Source organism: Leptinotarsa decemlineata, unplaced genomic scaffold (assembly GCF_025532065.1).
Source record: "Leptinotarsa decemlineata unplaced genomic scaffold, Ldec_3_MD MMD2_tig00026307_RagTag_RagTag, whole genome shotgun sequence".
Lineage (NCBI taxonomy): Eukaryota > Metazoa > Arthropoda > Insecta > Coleoptera > Chrysomelidae > Leptinotarsa > Leptinotarsa decemlineata.
The window spans coordinates 8,056,465-8,078,628 of NW_027412681.1; the positions used below are offsets into that span (position 1 = coordinate 8,056,465).

The following is a 22,164-nucleotide window of genomic DNA, read 5'->3' on the forward strand; positions in this document are numbered from 1 at the left end:
ATTGTTATTTTCAGCTATTCATTTTAATTTTCATTTGTTCTTTTAGAGATTTCAAATCATATTACATCATATTAGACAATGGAAGTCCAAACTGGTGAAATTAATATAATACCTTCATTAATTAGGTATCCTAATATACAGAATAGTAATAATAATGGAAAATTAACATTTTTTGACAAAGTATTACATATTTGAAGCGATGATATTACAAGACTAGTGAATACAATTTTTTTTAATAAATAATATGAATGAAATCAACTTTTTCATTAACTTCATTACTTTGATTTGAATGAATGTCGAATTGCACCCTGCTTAACATCTGAAAGAAGTTCATTATGTTCAACTAGACATTTATAAAACAAGAAATTCATAGTTTTTCCATATCATGGATATGAGTATTTTTATGAGTGTGGTATTCATGTAGTTGATTATTTACTTTTATGAATTTATTGAAGTCAGTATTTGACACCGGTATTTGATACCGGGATGGGTGTTTCTTCGTTGGGAACATCGGGAACGACAACTCGAGCACCAACTCGGGCACTTCGACCGTTACCTTCTCGCCTTTGATAATGTCTACCGCAGTAGTACACGAAACGTCAGTCATTAAAACTTGCAGAACACAGCCAAAAAACCGGAAAATAGCCAAAAAATTATTTTTTTTTACTCAATTGATTAATTAATGAAGAAAAGAAAAATGAAACTTTCTACGTTTTTTACCACTTTTATTTGTAACTAACGTTACTGCAGTTTCGTCCTATAAATACATTTTCAAACTTATATATTGTATAAGTTTGAAAATGTCCTTATAGGACGAAACTGCGGTAACGTCAGTTACAAATAAAAGTGGTAAAAAACATAGAAAGTTCAATTTCTCTTTTCTATTTCCTACCATGTAGTAACGTCTACATCCATCAATTAATTGATTATATAATCATCGTCTTCATCACGAACGAGTCTCTGTGATCAGCTGTGATGGCGCCATGGCAACAGAATTCAGAGTGGGGACGGAGTGAGAGAGTAATAGATAGAGAAAAAGTGAATAGAGAATAGAGGAATAGAAACTCGGAGAGGGAAATATAGATCACACAGCAGCACGCCTTAAACTTTATCGACGAATTTTTGTTATTTCGGCTTGCGGAAAGTCAGGTTGTATATTTTTCGTTATCCTTGAATTATCTCCTTCAAAATAAAAAAAATTAGCTACGCTCGAGAATGTCGAAATGACGTTATTTTTTACAACTTTGCTGCCCTCCTCTTTCTTTACGTCACTCTCAAATTGTCAGATTACTAGAATATACACTTTTTAGCAGGTAATTAACTCACCCAACCTTAATCTGACGCGCTCGAGAATTTCTGATGATCAATTTTTTTTAATAATCTGATCCTTTATCCCTCACAGGCGGCCTTATATATGGGGCTCATATTTGGTGGAGGTACTTAACCGGTTACAAGGTATCCCCCTGTATATTACTCTGCCGCGCTTTGGTAAATCCCGAAATCCCCGCTAATATCAATAAAGAATCTGAATCTGAATCTAATAGATATACGCCCTCATGTATGTTACATTACTTGTCGAGTTGTTTGTTTAATTTTTTACTAAAGTATGAAGTGAATAAATATTTTGATAGCAAATTTAAATTATTTTGAGAGTGATTCTTGTAACTATTGTTATCTATCAGTGTGGAATGATATGTCCAGTATTCGATTATTTTTATAGATCCATTTTACAGAACGATACTCATATTTTGAGTTGTGGTTATCTTCGCGAGTGTGTATTCGAGTTTATCTCTCAGCTTAACATACCGTAACATGAATGAAACTTAAAAAAATGGGTTAGTAGGACATCTGTGTCAACAATTTTTCTAATGATATAAACCGTACGTGAGAAGTTACTAAAAAGATAGCCAATATGTGACATCCACTACAACTCATTATCAAAATTGAAACACCGATATTCTATACTTCGTATGATCATGAGGACTGAGGAACTCGTTGGGATTTTTATAAACCACAGTTATTCAGTTTTTTCATATAAGATCACTAGAACGTATTCAAAAAAAACGCAAATCCTGATCGCCGTTGACATCATTCAAAAATTCCTGAGCGATTCTCATGCGACGGTTTTTTTCCAAAAATATCGCTGTCACATGCTTCATGCTCAAAATTTTCGAAAAAATTTTGTGAAAGGAATTGTTTGACACCCCCAGATTTTCGAGTGATTTCAATTAATTATTCTGCAATCGCGTTCCGCGCACCACCGGTAAGAACATCATTTTCTTTTCACTTATTACGTATATGAACCCCTACATAAAAGCGTCATACTGTGAGAAATGACTTACCGAAACATTTCACCATCTCCCGGTCTATAAAAAAAATCAGCGAAGGAAAACCTACATAAATCTAAATTTTGTCCAATTCTGAAGACTGAGGCAAATTTCAGCCTCCGAAACGTTGAGACGGGTATTTCTTAGCTCTTTTTTATAGTCAAAATTATCCAAAACGACAAATTATTGATGTATAGAACGTTTTTTTTTCTACACGTGTATGAAATTACATTACATTACAATTTTCATATGACTTTCGTTCAAAACAATTATTATTTCGACCGTTAAGTAGTTATCTTTACGGCAAAAAATTACTAACTGTATTTCATGTCTTCTGAAAATACTGTAGCCCGCAGGGCGGTTGCGTTACCAGTTCCAAATCTAAAGATTTATACATTATCAATTATTCCTACACTATCTCTACTGATAGCTAGCTACTCTGTGTGTATGGATTTTCTATGGATTAAATATCAATAGATATGTCTGGTTATCAATATTTCAATCATCCTAAATGTTCTTGGCAGATTATTATTTTTCTCTCTTCGTGTGAGTCAGATTATCATCAAATCACAAGTCTAAATATAAATCAACATAAAAGTTTATTGAAATCAGTTCGAACTAACTGATAATTATATCGAAATAAAAAGGGTGTAGCAATGTTCCAGGCTGAAATTCGCTCTTCTCCAAAATGATTAAGCTCACACACTCATTTTCCACATCATAGCAAAACGAGTTCTATTAAAAATAAATATTAATTTTCTCAATTATAACACTTCTAGGACAATTTTGTAAAATGTTTCCGTAATCGCTAAAGTTTATGAGATGTTGATTGACAATCTAGTATTATAAAAAAGGTCAATGATTTGTTTTCTGAAGAGAGAAGTTGTACAGGGTGTTTACAAAGCATGCGGCAAAAAGTTGAGTGACTATTCCTTGGACTATTCTAAGTATATTCTGTCCTTTTACGATTTTTGATAAGGTGCTTTGTTTCGAAGATACGAGCGGAGAAAATTGTCTGCAATAACAATTTTGGTAATTCTAAAATTATTAAATAGTCGAAATAAAAGTATAGCCTACTACACTCGACCTACCAAGTAATAATAAATATAACAATTCCCTTGGTTACCTATCAACAACATTCCGATTACTACAAACGGCTGCAGACATTTAATTTGAATAGTATGTCTGGTAACTGATCCTGGTAACTGATCCTGAATGAGTTCGGGAGTCATTTTCAATAATTCTTGTAAATTAAGAAACATTATGTGTAATTTTTGGTGATAAATCGTTAATGCAGAAATTCTTTTTCACTCCTTATCTTCGAAACAAAGCGACCTATCAAAAAATCATCAAACGACAAAATGTCTTAGGAATAGTCCCTTAAATTTTTGCCGCATGTATAATAAACACCCTGTATTATAAAATAGGCATAAAAACAATCGTTCCATCTTAGAATTTTTGTCATAAGTACGCTGTCTGTTCTAAGAATAAGGTTAATTTTCATCTTTACCAAAAATCTTCATGTATTCATCAATTTGTCTTTTATTCCACTCGAAGTAGTCCCCTTGAGATATAATACACTTGTGTCAGTACTTTTTCAATCCTTCAAGCAATTATGCACTTTTTGGTATGTCCTTGAAGTCTCAGCGATTCAGTTTCCATCTTCCCAATCGTCGCAAAACGAGCTCCTTTCATGTTTCAATCAAAAAAAAGTTGCTGGGGGGTAAGTCTAGTGAATACGGTGTAAATAGTAGCAGTTTAAAAAACTAAAAAAACACGCTTTTAAAGAAAATCGAAATAAAAAGTTAAAAATATATATTTTTTTAAAGCTTAAAACAATAACGAACGAAAAATACTAGTATTATTGCGACTTATTATTATCACTGTAGTGTGCGCTGGTCAGGCCCTATCCCCCGAAGCCCCGATACATTCGGGAGGGCGCGCCAGCATTATCAACCAATGACCACTCCCCACACCGTGGGGTAAGTGATCATTGGGTCCGAGAATCATGTGCCCTGAGCAAGCGCAGTGAGCCAAGAATGACAGCCTTCTGCATCTGTGCGGCTAAGAGTTCTGCCTTAATGCGGCAAGCCGGTATGATTTTAAGATTCGAGAGTAGAGAAGACATCATTCCACCAAGGACTCCAATAATCAGAACAACCATTTCGACAGAGTGATCTGGATAGAGTCTGCGGAGTCGAAGAGAAAATCTCGATATTTATCCGTTTTTCCTTCTCTTTTCTGACGATATTCATCTCAACAGGAGCTGAAAACTCTACGACAAATATCGTCTAGGTCTGGTGGTCGAGAAGGACTACATCAGGCTTATTAGCTTGTATGAGCCTGAGGGTGGGGAACGAATAGTTCCAATAAATTCGGCACTTCTCGTTCCCCACAACGGATTCAATATCCCCCGGAGTGTAGGGCAACACCGGTGTCTCGTCAATACCGTAAGATGCCGTAGATGGTAGTATAGCACTCTTAGGGCCACGTTATATCGATGGATATAGGCCGAGACCGCATATGCTGGACATGCTGATAGCAAGTGCATTAGGGTCTCGGGCGCCTCGCGGCAGGCCCTGCACCTTGTGTCAGGAACCTCTATACCCATCACGCGACTGCGGTAGACTAAGGTGTTGAAGACACCATCCTGGCAAGCCATGATGAACCCCTCAGTTTCCGACTTCAGCCCACTCGACCTGAGAAAAGCGAAGGTCAGGCGCTTTGATAAGCCAAGGTATCCAATGTTATTGAAGAAGACCCCATGCATTGGCTTATCCCTGTGTTTCCGCAGAAGTAAGGTGATCCATGCGGATTTTATCTGAGCTTTTTGCTGAATAGGTTCCAACTCGGTGACAGAGTTGTGGTCACCTCGTTCAGTGTCGAAAACTATACCGAGTTCATCAGCTGCTCGGGCAGCTGCCCCAAAGAGAAATAATAATTATTATTATCATTATTATTAGTATTATTGTTACTTCAAACCACGAGGAAGATACAACAAAACCTCAGGTCAGCTAAAGACAAAATAGACCTATTATCAGCAGCAGGGTCTATCGCATACCGTGCACTTGTGGAAAGGTATATATCGGACTAGGCCAAACGGACAAGTCAACTGTGGCAGAACACGCACTTAGTGAAGGAGACCACAGAATTTTGTTTGAAAACACAGAACTAATTGCCCCCAACCAGGGATACCATAGCCGACTAGTACGGGAGGCAATAGAGATCGACAAACACACGGAGAATTTCAACAGGAAAGAAGAAGCGGTGAACCTCAATCAAATATGGAACCCCATTTTAAGGAATTCGAGAATAACGAACAGGACAACAGGCATCAAGATTGTTATTGTTCCAAGTTCAAGTGCAGGAACGAGTACAGGTAGAAATGCAAGTACAAATACAGGTACAAATACAACTGATTACCTGACAAGGCATAAATACGCTTTACGAAGCCAAAAAGGTAGTCATCGGACAGCAAGCCATGATGGTTAAACCTCTGAAGAAGCTTGTCACTCGCGCCAGCGAAACGTCAGGAAGAAATTCCAAAAATCCACGGCTCTCAAACTCGAAAAGAAATGACACTGAAAACCTCAGCCGTGAACGTCTAAACCATTTTGTATATTTATTTTATCTAAACTTTGGGATCAATCAGCCTTATATTGTTTAGAAAAATGGCAATTGGTATTTTCCGATTCCGGAGAGGGAGCCTGAAAATCAGCTACCAAGCCCAAGGCAGCAGGCGCGCAAAGGAGGGTAACAAATAAGGCAGCAGGCGCGCGTGTTAATAAAAAAATCCTTTTTTCAAATGAAGAAATACATGTGAAGTGAGTTCGAAAAATATCAAGGATGTTACGTACAGCGCCATCTGCCCGCGAATAGATCAAGCAATAATGTAATCAAGCGTGTTAATTAAAAACGAAGTATAACTTCTTATGCGCGTACATAAGTACACACACACTCTTTTCTATACAAAATTTTATGCAAACTCTTTGATCCATATTTTTTGATAGCAGAAAATCGACGAATACGCAAAACGTTTCTAACTTTCATGCCGCTCACCAACAAACTAAACAGCTGAAACTGTGAACATTTGTTGGAGACGAGTGTACCAAGATAAAAAAATAAAAAATTATCTAATCGAATGTAGCGAAGCTTGAACATTCACCTTATTTTTTGAACAGTCCTCGTACATTATTAGCAATATAACTAATGACTAAAATTAAATCGAATGTAATTCTATTCATTTTCAGTAAATATCAATATATTGAGATAGACACATGTTGTGTTCCTAGTCTTCAAAAGAGAAACGTGATAATTTAAGGTCAGGTTATCTCTCGTCTAATTTTATGTTACTTATCACCAGCACCGTTGATAAAAATGTTTCATATTTTGAATTTATACCACCGTCCACGTTTGTAAAGAAATCTAAAATAATCGCTTTCGGAAAATTACGTGTTCTGGTACATGGCTGCATTTGAAATAAATGTAGTAATAATAATGATAATATGGTTCAATTTCAAACCGTACAAGAATAATAATAGAACTAAAATCAAAGAGCAATAGTTTTTTCAAAAGTTCCTTCGTATTCCTTATATACAGGGTGTCCCTGGATTAATGTTATAAAAGAGGAATGAATTAATTGCATTTCGAGATTGTGCTGTCAAACTTTTTTTGGTGACAAATGAATTTTGAGAAAGTTTTTAGTTTTTTCATGAACGCGTTGGTCTTGACGGTAAAGCGAAACTTATTTTCTCTTCAGGTAATGTTCAGACGTCAGAATATTTCCTACTGAGAAAGGTTGTTCAGGTTGTTTCAATTAACGGTTATTTTTGAGGTTAACATAAATTCCATTTACTCACGAATTCCTCACAGATATCGCCAAAAGGTACCATGAAAAAATATATTAAACATAGAGGATGATGGGGGGACTACGGAGAGTTTATGCAGGAGATGGAATCATCCTGCACCATCTGGATGCCATCTGGATACCTCGGGGTAGGACAACGCCAGTCACAAGAGGTAACAGCAGTAAAGAACTCTCTCCGCAGCAAATATCAGCATGGAGAAATCTGGTCATCAGAATTGTAGGGAAAGAAGAAAGTTGCTGCAACGAATATGCTGGCCGTTCTATTCTTACTCTACTCGTTTGGAGTAGTGAAGTGGACTCGGGAGGAGCTGTATCAATTAGACGTAAACACCCAAAAAATGATGCATCATAGGAGTTTGCATCCCAAATCGTCCGTTCTACGGTTGTACTTTCCCCAACAACAGGGAGGCCGTAGACTTTTGAGTTTGGAGAGTCTACATGACAGAATGGTACTCGATGGAGCCTGTAAAGTCGTCAGGACTTCGGATCCTCTTCTTTGCATGGTCCGCGCCCATGAGAGAACAGGAATTGAAGTATTTTTCTTTAGGGCAGCTGCCCGAGCAGCTATTTAGTTTTCGACACTGATCTAGGTGATCACAACTTTGTCACCGAGTTGGAACCCATTCAGCAAAAGGCCTGTACAAAAGCCGCAGAGGTTACTTCACTTCTGCGATAACACAAGGACAAGCCAATGCATAGGGTCTTCTTCAACAACATATCAAAGCGCCTGGCCTTTGCTTTCCTCGCGTCGAGTGGGCTGAAGTCGGAAACTGTGGGGTTCATCATAGCCTGCCAGGATGGTGTCTTCAACACCTGAGTCTATCGCAATCGTGTGATGGGTGAAGAGGTTCCTGACACAAGGTTTAGGGCCTGCCGCAATGCATCTGAGACCCTTTTGTACTTGCTGTCAACTGCGGTCTCAGCCTATCGTCATTGACACCAGTGTTGCCTTACGCCCCGAAGGATATTGAATCCGTTGAGGGGAACAAGATGTGCCGAATTCATTGGAACTATTCGTTTCCCATCCTCAGGCTCATACAGGCTAATAAGCCTGATGTAGTCCTTCTCAACCCCCAGAGCAAGACGATATTTGTCGTGGAGTTTTCAGCTTGGCGAGAGGAATATTATCCGGAAAGAGGAGGAAAAACGGATACTCTATTCGCAGACTCTATCCAGACCCCTCTATCAAGATGGTTGTTCTGATTATCGGAGTCCTTGGTGGAATGATGCTCTTTCTACTCTCGAATCTCAAAATAATGCCGGCTTGCCACACTAAGGCAGAAATCTCAGCCGGACAAATGCAGAAGACAGTGCGTTTACTCAGGGCCCATGATTTTCGTTCCCAATGATCACTTACTCCACGGAGTGGTCGTTAATTGATAATGCTGGCACGCCCTCCTGAATGTATGGGGGCTTCGGGGGATAGGGTCTGACCAACGCAAACTTAGGTCAAAAAAATGTATATTAATAATAATATTTTAATATTGACTTATGTCACAAAAAGGATTTGAAGCTTTATAACTTCTATTGATTATATGCGAGCGCTTTCGACAGCTGATCGTGCTATCATCTTCTTGGCTTTTCTCAAACTGAACGTTTCATCCTCGTGTTTGTTCTTTTATGCGGTTAGAACGTCTTAGTACAGGTACAGCAGGTAAATTTGCCTGTATTTGGGTTACATCAGGTAATATCTTTCTGTTGGATTTTCTTTAGGTTCACTGTTTCTAGGAATGTGTAATGTATTGTGTAGTATATTGAATGTTAGGTCTTGTTATGTTTCGATTTGTATTTGTTCCTCGATAAGTGAATTAATAATGATAATAATAATTCTATTACTTCTAAAGTACAATAAGTGAATTATGACTTTTATAAAATAATAATAATATGAATCAATTGTGAACCGTACAAGAATAGTAATGAAAATGAAACCAAACAGTAATATACAGGGTATCCCTGGATCGCTGTTACAAAAAAGGATTTCAAGATTGTATTGTTAAACTCTCCTTGATAACAAATTGATTTCGAGAAAATTTTCTGTTTTTCAAACTTATTTTCTCTTCAGGTGATGTTTATACGTCGGAATGTTACCTTCTGAGAAAAATTGTTCGAGTTGTTCGAATAAACGGTTATTTTTTGAGGCTAAACATAGTGAATTCCTGGAAAAAGGTTGGTTGGGTAACAGGATCAATTATTTTTGAAAAAATAATTGTGTTTTGTCGACGTTTCGAATTGAATTAAATTCTTCAGGGATAGCTGTCGCACCCCTACGAAAGACAAACCTCTGAAGTCGAAACTTGTGCGAGCTAAGGATTAACGCGGTCTTACCTTTCAACGTGTGATTCCTAACATGTTAACTGAAGATAATGAATTCTGAATCACAAGTTCATCACAGATCACGCCGAAAGGTCCTTTGAATAAATATATTCAACGTGGAGCAATGGTTCATTACATTTTGTGAAATGGAAGATTGTGTATATTTCTCAATAAGTTCAAAACCTAGAAAACAATTGTCATAAGCTCTGTCATCAACCATTTTACATTTCATAATTCATAGCATTATCAATATTCAACAACTTTTTCTAAATTTCACTATCTGTATCTAAAGGCGGATTTCCACCAAACGGACTCGCTTGCGACTAGTTTCGATTTCAAAAACAGAAACAAACAACATGTTCTAGTTTCGAAAACAAACTCGAAACTCCAGTTGAACCAAACAGACAAAAACTAGTCTGAGTTGCTTGGTTTGTTGTGGATGTTTTCTGCCGTGTCCACTACACAAACAGTTTCCATCATGCCTTCTCTTTTTATATTTTTATAATGGCCTGCGGATCTTTTGAAATAAAAAACACGATACTGGATGAGATAATTCTTAAGGAAACGAATAGATTATGGAAGGAATAAAATGATGGCAGATTTGATAAATGACCTAGAAATTAATGGAAAATTGGAGATAACAGATTAGCACTTTGAGTAACGTAATACCATGTGAAGTCACACACCAAAACAAAATGGTGAACTGAGTAGTCGCTTGTTGTCGCCGACTGTTTCCACATAGCAAATTCTGTTCACAAAAACACAGACAAAGCACCGACAACTCCTATTCTTTCCGCCTGCTGACAAAACATTTCCTGGTTGACAAAAAGAGACAACTCAAGTGGAAATAGACACAGTTGCTGTTTTTTTGTGATTTTGTCCGTTTGGTGGAAATCCGCCAAAAATACTGTTTCTCTCGATAGTAGCGACGCTAACGGAATGAGTATCATCAGGAGCTGACTTACTAAAACTATAAGTTCATTCAACTTCACCACAATTAAACCGGTTTACTCCTACTATTCACGATCCCCATGAATAGACTCGAATTTCAATTCATGTATATTCAAAAGACAGCACTTTTGAAAAATCCAATGGAATCCCTCAATTTTCTTTCTACTATATTGTTAACCTTGTTTGAATTTCAACCTCACAATGTCAGCTTGACGACCGTTATCATATTTTACTTATCTTTTATATATATATGTTCAGACGCTCATCAAAACAGCTATTGAAATAAATTTGATTTCAAGAGCTCATCAAACAAAAGATAATAAAAATGCATCTTATTGTATTTCATAATGACAATTTTTCGAGAGATATAGTGGAGTGTAGCCCTTGGTATAAGATAAAGTTTCTAAATACAGAAATCCACGTTTTTCTAGTTACCATATATATTTGTCTCTGAGAATGAATGGACCGCAGGTGTGTTTCATTTTGTGCCATAATACTAAATAAGTGTAAATGAAAAAGTACTCATTTTACTCATGTGAAAAAGCCACTTCCAATAAGAAAAAATACAAATTGTGTTGTATACGTGTACAATGCTATAGCTGTTTTCCAAATATTTTTATATCATTTCAAGAGTTCACGAATGATTTATGTAATGTAAATATTAGATATTTTCGAATTGTCCAAGTGGTTCAGGAGTATTTAGCTTATTCATGATAATAGTTACAAATCTTCATAATATAAACTTAATTTGAAACAAGCCTATCAACAAGTATACACCCGCAGCATAAATAACACTTTCAAATCACTGGGATATACAGGAAATACATTAGAAAAGATAAGTAGAGTAATAACTGAACAAAACATCAACATAGTATATACAAGACTGATAACACTTCAGGTAGTCTTATTAAAAAGTGAGTGTGCCGTAGACCACACAACTGAAGTAAAAATGATGTGTGTGTGTGTGGTCACATACACACACGAACAGATACCTCAACGCAAACTCTCACCATCATCCAACACAAACCAACTCCGTCTTGAATTATCTCTTCCATATATCTATCAACTTCACATATTGCCACAACAAACCACAGCTAACTACACTCAAATCATCTCTTCTTCGAAATGGTTTCAGAGATCATCAAATTGACAGATCCATTCGTCGTCAACAAACTTCTCCATCCAGTCCCAGTGATCCAAATGACAACTACGGTCCACAAAAAGCTTTCCTTCCCTACATTAAAGGTGTTACTGACAAAATTGGCCGAATTCTTAGACATAAAAACGATAGTCACCGCCAACAACCAAACTTCCACATTCCTACGTTTCCCCAAGGAAATAATTGTCAATGAATTGAATAATTGTCAGTATAAATGAAATTCCATGCTCCGATTGCCATAGAACATTTGTAGGCCAGACCAACAGACGTGTGACAAGTAGAGTATAGAAACATCAACTTGCTGTCCGATAGTCAGACCCATCCTCAGCCCTGTCCCAACATAATCATGAGACAGGACACAATATAGACTTTGCGAACACTAAGACCACCGCCACATCGAAAACACTACAAGCTTGGATAATTCACGAGGCCATCGAAATCGAAAAGCGACCTTCCTGCTTGAACAAACGTGATGACGGTCAGAGACTACCTGGAAACCCTCAATTTCCCAATGTCCACCCCTCACCAAGACGTCCGTTGATGGTAATCACCCGAATACCACCGAATACCCATCGATACCTCAATCTAAGGAGTAAGCAGATTGAGACCTTAGGGAGAACTCGTGACGTGACCTGGGGATAGGTAGATAGAGTCCCGGGCGTCAAGTCACATCAATTTCTCTTATCGCCAGAAGGGGCGTTGCAGTTGGAATATTCGAAAATTCCTCTTTATTGCACATCTAAGACATAAAACGAACCTACATACAAAATTTCAGCCTCCGAAAATATAGCGGTACGGAGAAACGGTTATGAAAATGTAATTTTCATATGTGAACGTCCCCTTTTAACTCCAGAGAGGCACCTCTGCTGGATATTTGAAAATTATTTCTGAGTGCGCATCTAAGACCTAAGAAGCACATATTTACCAAATTTTAACTTCCTAGGACTTGCCAGTACGATGAAACAGAGATGAATGTTAAGTGAGTGACTTTTTCATTTATAGGTAGTTACAACTTATTATTGAAGTTTCATAAGAAATGCACGTACTCACATTCTTTATTTATTTCACACAAAAACAGAAATATTATGATATATACTTCACGTCATGAAGAACAGGAAAAAAATCGCTCACGAATACAAGCATAATTTTACATTTGATCAAGACATCGTGAACATTTATATTTCTGTCGGTGGGAATATTCATCACCCAGTTGGATTTTTTTTCATGAAATGAAACATTATGATTTCACACATATACAGGGTCCTGCAACAGTGGCGCGGTGTTCCATATCTCTATATAGGAAGCAGATAGGAATCTAATTTTCTATAATATTACCTTATTGCTCGAGCTCGACAAAATAAAAATATTGGCGGTCACACAGGGTGTTCGATTTTTTCTGGGCGGATCCCAACTGTGTCTTTTTAAATGGCAACCTATATTTTTTATCGCTTTTTCGGTTTCTTCATATAAAATAAAATAAACTTTATGTATATCTGCACTTCGAAAATATTGATGGTTTTCGAGATATCTAGCATGACAGGTTTTTTTTTCCAATATTCGTCACTCAGAATATTTGAAATTATAAAGTGGTGCCAAGTCCAGTTGAAATTTTTTTTTGGTCGAATATTCTACATTGGTAACTCTCTCAAACGATATATCTGAAATCGACCTGTGATATACAGGGTATGAAAAACCGCTTGCCAAATATTGTAAATGAAAATTTGCAAAATCTTCCTTATATTAAATGGAACACCCTGTATATTATTGATCCATAAGAAGCGCCAACGAAACCTCTACAAATTTCATTGAGTATTCCCTATGGCTAAGTTCAATAGTTTTTCTTAAATGAGCATTTCTTTCGAAAAATGGTCATTTTTTCAAAGCTTGCCAAATATTGTAAATTTTCATTTACAATATTTGGCAAGCGGTTTTTCATACCCTGTATATCACAGGTCGATTTCAGATATATCGTTTGAGAGAGTTACCAATGTAGAATATTCGACCAAAAAAAATTTCAACTGGACTTGGCACCACTTTATAATTTCAAATATTCTGGGTGACGAATATTGGAAAAAAAACCTGTCATGCTAGATATCTCGAAAACCATCAATATTTTCGAAGTGCAGATATACATAAAGTTCATTTTATTTTCTATGAAGAAATCGAAAAAGCGATAAAAAATATAAGTTGCCATTTAAAAAGACACAGTTGGGATCCGCCCAGAAAAAATCGAACACCCTGTGTGACCGCCAATATTTTTATTTTGTCGAGCTCGAGCAATAAGGTAATATTATAGAAAATTAGATTCCTATCTGCTTCCTATATAGAGATATGGAACACCGCGCCACTGTTGCAGGACCCTGTATATTGTTGAATATTCTGTTCTCAATGGGATTACAATTGATTCAATACAGAGAATTTTATTTAAATATAACCAATGTAATTTTCGTTATCCAGCATGAAATTATCAATGTAAATTTCAGTCATTTTCCCCCAGTTTTGAAAAACTGGGTTATGATACCCCTCTAGAGGATTGAAGGTTTGCAATAGATTTTCAGGTCTTTGTCATCATAAGAAACAAACTTAACGTGTTTTTGAATTTTCGATGAAAGTTATTTTTCTAGCAGTTATACCTGGCAGCACACTTTCGATAGCCCACCCTGTATACTGAAGTAGGTGGTGAGCTTCCTTTGAAGGAATTTTTCTTTCTGCTTCACTAATAATATGAAAAATCATGAAGAACAAGTATTTATAAATTACAACAGGTACAATATTTCCATGTTAGTTTAATATCATGATTATATACTAGTGAATAAATATTCATCAACTGAAAAACAAACATCTAACAAATATAGCTTCAATCAACGAAATTTCATTCAAGGATTCAATATTTATTCATTGGTTTATCGTCATTACTATGTTGAAACTAGCGACCCAAAAAGGCTTCGCACACGTGGCAGAAAATGTATGTCTGTATTTTTTTTCATACTTCCACACCAATTTGTGAGTGATAATAAAGACCCTCGATAAAATTCAGAGTTATCCGCTACGTAATACAAAACCTAAGCATTTGCATCCTTGAGTCCGCATCGGTTTGTGAGACCGCTTGAATTAATTTTCTCGCGCGATAGTTTTAATTTTGCGACGACAATTTTTCTTATGGGTTTTTTTTGGTACCAGGAGTATGCAAGTGATCCATAAACGACTGCAGTTCTCAAATCCAATTCAACACATGCCATTGGTCAAATTCAGTCTAATTTATGCGCCATGGTCACGGAAAATTGACCGTTTCGGATGTGCTTCATCCAGAAAAGCCGTGACGGACATTTAGAACGATGTTATATTCCACATACAGAGCGTTCCAATGAAAACTTGACCCCTCCTGTAAGTGTGTAATCCGAAATTTCATAGAACACGTCGATTTTCATTTCTAGGAGGACTAATTCTTATATGGAAATCATACCAAAAATTCAGCCCCTTGCGGTCAGCAACTACCCTCCTTATATTTTCAGTGGCATGGGGGGTCGAGTGATACATCATTTGAAAGGTCTTTTGTCCGTGTATCACTTCTGTAATAGAACGTTTAAGAAAAAACTGAAAATTCGCAGTAGCTCATTTTTTCGAGGAAACCAACAAAAGTAATATCAATGGCAACACAATCAACGGATAAAGTATTCAAAATGACCTCCAATAGTTCCATACAATAATAACGTCTACTTACGAAACCGTTCCTTACATTATTGAAGATGTCCGAAGTCAGAAATCGGCATTCACGAACATTTCTCTGTCGCAGGTCTTCTGTTTAACGTATTGATGGCTCACTTTGTAGTCTGGATGATTCGTATTATAAATTCTTGCAGCAACTTTAGCACATTTATTATTTTGATGACAGGTTGCAACAATTTCTATTCTTTCTTCAGTAGAATAAACCATGTTGGAACACAGTGAACAAGGATGACTGAATAATAATTCGTGAAGAAGTGACAGTGGCCAACTATCTACTTTTTGTTCTGCGACAACTAGATTCAACAAAAACTACCAGTGCAGATAAAACTAATAGTGTCGTCCATTTCAAAACGCTTTATGACAGTTACTGGACGAGCAGTGAAATCTGTCAATTTCTATTGGAGTTATAGTAGTTGCTATCACAAAAAAAGACTCAAAATATAATAAGCGTTGGGTAAAAAAGGCTTTTTTGCTTACAAAATTTACAAAAATTGTTAGAAACTTTAAAAATAAACTCTTCACAAAGATGTGTTGATTATGCACAGAAGTTACTTTCACATACAAACTGGAAGAGAAAGCCTCCTGAAATAACTACTTTAACATGAATATTGAATTACACGAAAAAAAATACTTTCGAAACAATTACTTTTATATGAAACTTGAAGTATCATTTGTTTCGTGAAATTTAATTGGAAATTGAAATGAGTTGTTTCGGGGCAGTTTTTCTTTCCAGTTCATATCTGAAATTAACTTCTATAGATACAATCTATGCAATCGGAATCGACAACCTCTGAGCAGAAACTATCAAATCAGTAGCTAAAGAACTAACAAAACCATTAACTTCCTGATAAACTGATTCATCAGTAGTGGAATATGTCCAAACCCCTTCAAAATTGCTATTATAACACCAATATTTAAATCTGGTAATAGAACCAAATTGGAGAACTACCGTCCAATATCTGTTATTACAAATTTCGCGAAAATGTTTTTGACTAACCTGAAATCGCGAATCGACACATACCTAAATGAAAATAATATTTTATCAAAAAATCAGTACGGTTTTCAACAAGGCAAATCAACTGTACGCCATATCAGTTCTCACGAATCTCATTAGTGAATACGTAGATAAAAATGTATCATCTGTTCAGAAAAAAATCTGTTTAAAATATGTTTTTCCGTTAATCAGCTGTCGCCCCCATACGAACGACAACTCTCAGAAGTTGAGAAACTTGTGCGAGCTAAGGACTAACGGGATCTCACCTTTTAACGTGTGATTCCTAACACGGTTGCAGAATCATTCCAGCTTCAACCAGATAAATTCTCCCGAGAAAAATATCTGGTCGAGGCGGGAATCGAACCCACGGTCTTTCGATCGTGAGTCAGGCGAACTACCACCGCGGCCAATTCCATCATCCCTATGTATATTCGTTGATTTGAACAAGCTTTTGACACTGTCAGTCACAAACAACTGCTAGAAGTACTGGACAGCATCGGATTCAGAGGTTTACCGTACCTATTCACTACTGTGTATCTGAATCAAAGAAAACAATGTGTGAAAATTAAAGGCGCGAAAAGTGACCTTCACACTGTTGAGTACGGCGTACCTCAGGAAACCGTTTTGGGTCCGCTACTTTTTAACATCTACCAGAACGATAATTTCTCACTGAATATGGAAGGTGATATAATCAGTTTCGCTGACAACACTGCAATTGTTTATAAATCGGAATCATGGAATTATCCGAAACAAAAAGCAGAAAAAAAATTAAAAATGATACTCAAATGGTTCGAAAGTAAATTATTGAGTATAAATATATCCAAAACATTTCACATCACCTTCGCTTCGTATGCCAAGAATCTACCAGATTTCAAATCACTTTCAATAAAATACGATGACGTAGAAGTTTCCATTTCATCAGTAGATGAATTGAAATACCTTGGTATATAGATATATATTGACGCTCATCTAAAATGGGATGCACATATTGATTACTTAGTCAAAAAACTACGATTCGTTACATATAGATTAAAATACGTGAAACCATACCTACAACAGCCCAGATGCGAATGCTATACTATACATTGTTCGAAACCTCACATACGGAATAATTTCTTGGGAAGCAGCAAATACAACTTTTCTGGATAAATTTTCGTTATGTGGACACCCGGCGATTTAGAAAAATTTTTTGACTGTACTTACGAATTTTGATGCGTAGATTACGAATCCGAAAGAAAAAAGCGGCGCTCTCCCTTATTTAAAAAGTTACGGCCCTTCAAAGTTCAGAAAAGGGCAACTTTTCAGCCTTCTTTTTCACTAAATAAAAACAAAAGCATTTATTCACGAGGTCACCTTTACACCTTATTCCTCCTTCTTTAACACTTTTCACTTCAATAATCAACATTTTTCTTATAAAAAACTTAATTTAAAAACGAATGCTTCTCCTGGTGACATTATTCTATTTTTAGGTTAGTTACTAGTGACATTTCAGAAAAAAGCGGTTGGTATTTGCCGTCGCCTACTATTTCAAATTCGTAATACACCACCAAAAACCAATTTACGATCTAAAGAATGAAGGTAAAAAACATTTGAATTACTTCAGGAATATGGACTGCATCAGTCGTACCAACCATATCATTAACCTTAAAAACGTAAAATACAGTGATATGTAACCAAAAAGCAGCTCCGTACATTTTTTAACATTTTTATAAGAAAAATGTTGATTATTGAAGTGAAAAGTGTTAAAGAAGGAGGAATAAGGTGTAAAGGTGACCTCGTGAATAAATGCTTTTGTTTTCAAATAGTTCATTTAGTGAAAAAGAAGGCTGAAAAGTTGCCCTTTTCTGAACTTTGAAGGACCGTAACTTTTTAAATAAGGGAGAGCGCCGCTTTTTTCTTTCGGATTGGTAATCTACGCATCAAAATATGTAAGTACTGTCAAAAATTTTTTCAAAATCGCCGGGTGTCCACATAACGAAAATTTACCCTTTTCTGAAACACCTAGAACAAGCACAAAAATCAGTATTGAAAATTATCCACCTCAAAAAAAGAACTTTCCCGACCGACTCAGTATATAAAGGAACATCATGAATTAAGGAAAATAGAATGTCAATATGAAACTCGACACAAAAATAATTCATATGTCCCGAAATCAAGAAAAAACATCCTTCAAAGGTCTTACTCATACCTAGCTCCTCAATTATATATTCTCGTCCGACATCATATAAACAATACCAGGAGTAACAATTCATTTAAAAATAAACTCAAAACCTGGGTCTTAGGCTTGCCAAGGCTTCAGATACACCAGTACGTTGATGTGAAAAATGTTTACTATCACAGTGACATGCACAAAAACTAATTCACATCTCCATACAGAAAGTTTGAAGATATAATCAAAATAATATGTCTAATATTTCTAAAACGTCTCACTTTTTATTTACTCATACTATTTTATATTTTAATTTTTGAAATTGTATTCATTAGTATTCCAATTTCTGCAGAACTCACGCACAGGTATATCCTTCTGTAGGATTTCTATATTTATTCGGAAATTGCCTTGTACAACTTGTGACATCGAAATATCATTATTATTATACATGATCCAATGATTGCCACAATTTTTTTATGAAAATGGAAAAATGAAAATCAAAAAGAGTTTTTCCAAGAACTAATCTTTGCTGAAAATATTCCCCTTTCAATTTATAACTAGCGTCATTTAGACGGGCGTGAAACGAATATCACCTTCTAGACGTCGATTTGATGAATTCAGACGTCCTGTATAAATTAATTACATAACTTCCACAACCTAGCATCTACCTTCGTTATTACACTAATAACTAGTTTTTTAACTACTTAACATGACAGCGCAAATTCTATATTCTCCAGTCGTCGATTCCTCGTCAACCGGTGAGAAGGTATTTGACACGATCGAAAGTTTTTTGTTTTTTTGGTTTTAGAAACCATGATCGTGTGAAGCGACGGTAGAACAAAATAGACAAAACAAAAACTTTTATTTCGCTGTATTGTATCAACTTGTTGAGGTGATGTTTCGTGACTATATAGTTATGGATATGGATGTATTAGTACCCACCGACTTGGGTCAAGGTAATGCCCTATTTTGGTACAATCAATATGCCACAGAAAAATATTTTTTTCAAAATTCTCTTGTCTGTTTTTTTTCGTACAAGCGTTCTGTTTCGAACATTCTTGAAAAACCCCAAATTACAAAAACATAGCGTGGCACAACGTAATTTTGCTATGGAATGCTTTTCTCTGATTTGAATTGAAATTTTTTTTGAAACTTTCACCATCTCAATAAAGAACAAGTCACGAAATATATGATTTTGACCCGGAACTCTCTTCTATACTGTTTATACTCTCTACACGTGCAAAATTTTCAGTTTTCAGCCTTCACAATATGTATGAAAAATTGAAAAATACAATTTTTGTCCACTGGAATTCTGTTCTGAACGTATTCTGTTTGAATTTTTATATAGAATTAATTATTTTTCATTCGTTTATAATCTGTAAATAAACCGAAATGAAGAAATGTATTTATCATCTCCTATATCATCTCTTCAATTCCTTGAAATTATGTCTGAAAAAACTGAAGTTATTTTGGTACTTGTCCACCAATTTCATATGAAGGCATATAATTGTTATATAATTCAATTATTATCTAATATCTGTATCAGTTGATACAAGAAGGTAGGTATACCAATTTCACAATATGCTCATTTTTATTGATGATTTATCCCTCGATAACTAAATAATGACAAAAGCAAGACCAAATAGTAACCAGCACCCCATTTCAAACAACTTTATTTATAGAATATGTTATTATAGAATGTTTTCACTTCTATTTTTCTATAAATAATTCCATAAATAATTATATTCTAGACAGTAACCTGTTACTTGGTAAAATTCAATAACAATGGGAAAAAAAGATTTCCAAAGAAAGAAGATCCATAGTTATTTCATAAACTACACCTCACGATTTGATCTCCACAAAAGAAGGCAATCGATTTCAAAAAATTTACTCTACACAACGATGTGTAGATCATGCAAAGAAGTGACTTTCAGAAACAAACTGGAAGAAAAAGCCCTTCGAAGATTTCCACATTTTTTCGTAGCCAAAACCTTCCTTTCCCAAAGATTCAACTCTCTTCAAAATATACACCTTTCAATTCAAACAATATTTTTATAACTGGGATTTAATCAAATGAACGAATTAAGTCACTGCGTACTGTCATCGATGACATGGGTAGATTCATCTCATTCGTGACATGAGGTCGTAATTTCATTAATGTATTGAGTGATTCATCTTTTAATGCAATCTAGATTGATGCTGAAGAGGTAATAGGGAAAGTGTCTTATTCCGAAACATCGGATGTCAGTGTTCCATGTTAGTGAAATTTCTCCTCTTTCGTTTAATATATTGTGTAGCAATCCTATGAAGGATATTCAATTCCATAATGAATGTTTGGAATACAAACTGAATAAGGAAAACTTTTTTTATATATAATTCAGTGTTCATATAAAAGTAATTGTTGCAAAAGTATTCTTCTTTTGAGTGTGATGTTTATACGAAAATAGCTGTTTCGAGAGCGCATTTTCTTCTAGTATGTGTCTGAAAGTCACTAGTTTGTATGATCTACATCCCTTTGTATGGAGTACATTTTTTTTGAAATTATTTGCTTCCTTTGTTCCTTCGGAAGATTCCCACATTTTTTTGTATAAACGTACTATTTTTTATGTAAGGAGGAAATGTCAAAATTCACATTATGTTTCAAACCACTGATTCAGATGACAAAATCGTTGAAGTACAGTATCTGTATCTATAGAGTAGGGAGGGTGAGTGTAAGCCCATAGCACTTAGGCCACATGTGACCCATTGTATATCCTCCCGAAGAGTTGTCCTCCTAGATCATCGTCCTTCCTTTCCAGGAAAGTGGATAGGTTACCGGGAGACATCTCTTTTATATCGGCAGGTGTAGGCCAAGACTCGCCAAACACACACTCTCTTATTGACGATAACTCCGGGCACTCGCATAGGACATGCTTAACAGTCTCATCATCCTGTTCACATATCTTGCATAAAGGTGTGTCCACTGGCCTCATATTATGGAGGTGTTTCCTTAGTTGACAGTGGCCAGTCAGAAATCCTTCCGTTAAGCGTAGATTTTTCCTGGTCATCGTTAGATATTTTTTCGGCGCCAGCTTCTCAGGGTCACCCAGGGTTTGTCTGGTGTCAGTGCAAATTGTTATTTTTTTGCCAGAAATTTCTTTCCTAGTTATTTCTTTTGTGGCGATTGAGATACCAGCCAGTTCTGTTTGAACCACGCTGGTATTTTTTTCCATTCCCCAGTGAATCCTTAGGCTAAGTGATCAGGAGTACACCCCATTAATTGACGCCCAGCTTCAATTGACCCATTCTTACTTTCTACCGCGCAATCGTAACATAGCCATTAACGCAACCTCCTTAACGTACAGGTCCAGAGAGGCCAGACCCGTAATTAATTCCATTGCTGCGGTTGGTGTTGTTTTCATGGCTCCTTTGATGTTTAAACAAGCCAGTCGCTGTATTTGATATGACTTTTGGATGGCAGTTGCTTGTAGAACTTTCGGTCCCTATGCAATGGCTCCGTACGTTAACATTGGTCTTATTATTGCAATGTAGATCCAGGTGACCACACGGGATGAGACACCCCATGCGGTCCCACTGTCCACCGACATTGCTCATAAGCCACATATGCCCTTTTTGCTCTACTCGGTAGGTGAAAATTCCATGTTAGCATGTTAGGATAGCACCAAGGTAATTCACCTC

The 22,164-nt window shown here is 36.1% G+C and overlaps 1 protein-coding gene across 8 annotated transcripts in view; it reads left to right on the forward strand.

The window, feature by feature from the left end:
• The window catches only part of Hnf4 (Hepatocyte nuclear factor 4), a 199,007-nt gene that overhangs the window by 23,701 nt on the left and 153,142 nt on the right, over nucleotides 1-22,164 (forward strand). Inside the window, exon 1 of one of the 8 annotated variants that reach the window (XM_074181364.1) lies at nucleotides 19,217-19,442. The exons of the other annotated variants lie outside the window; for them this stretch is intronic. Within the exon in view, the coding sequence (XP_074037465.1) occupies nucleotides 19,382-19,442 (61 nt within the window). The 5' untranslated portion in view covers nucleotides 19,217-19,381. Of the gene's footprint in view, nucleotides 1-19,216; nucleotides 19,443-22,164 lie in introns of those variants that run through there. 8 annotated transcript variants of the gene reach the window in all.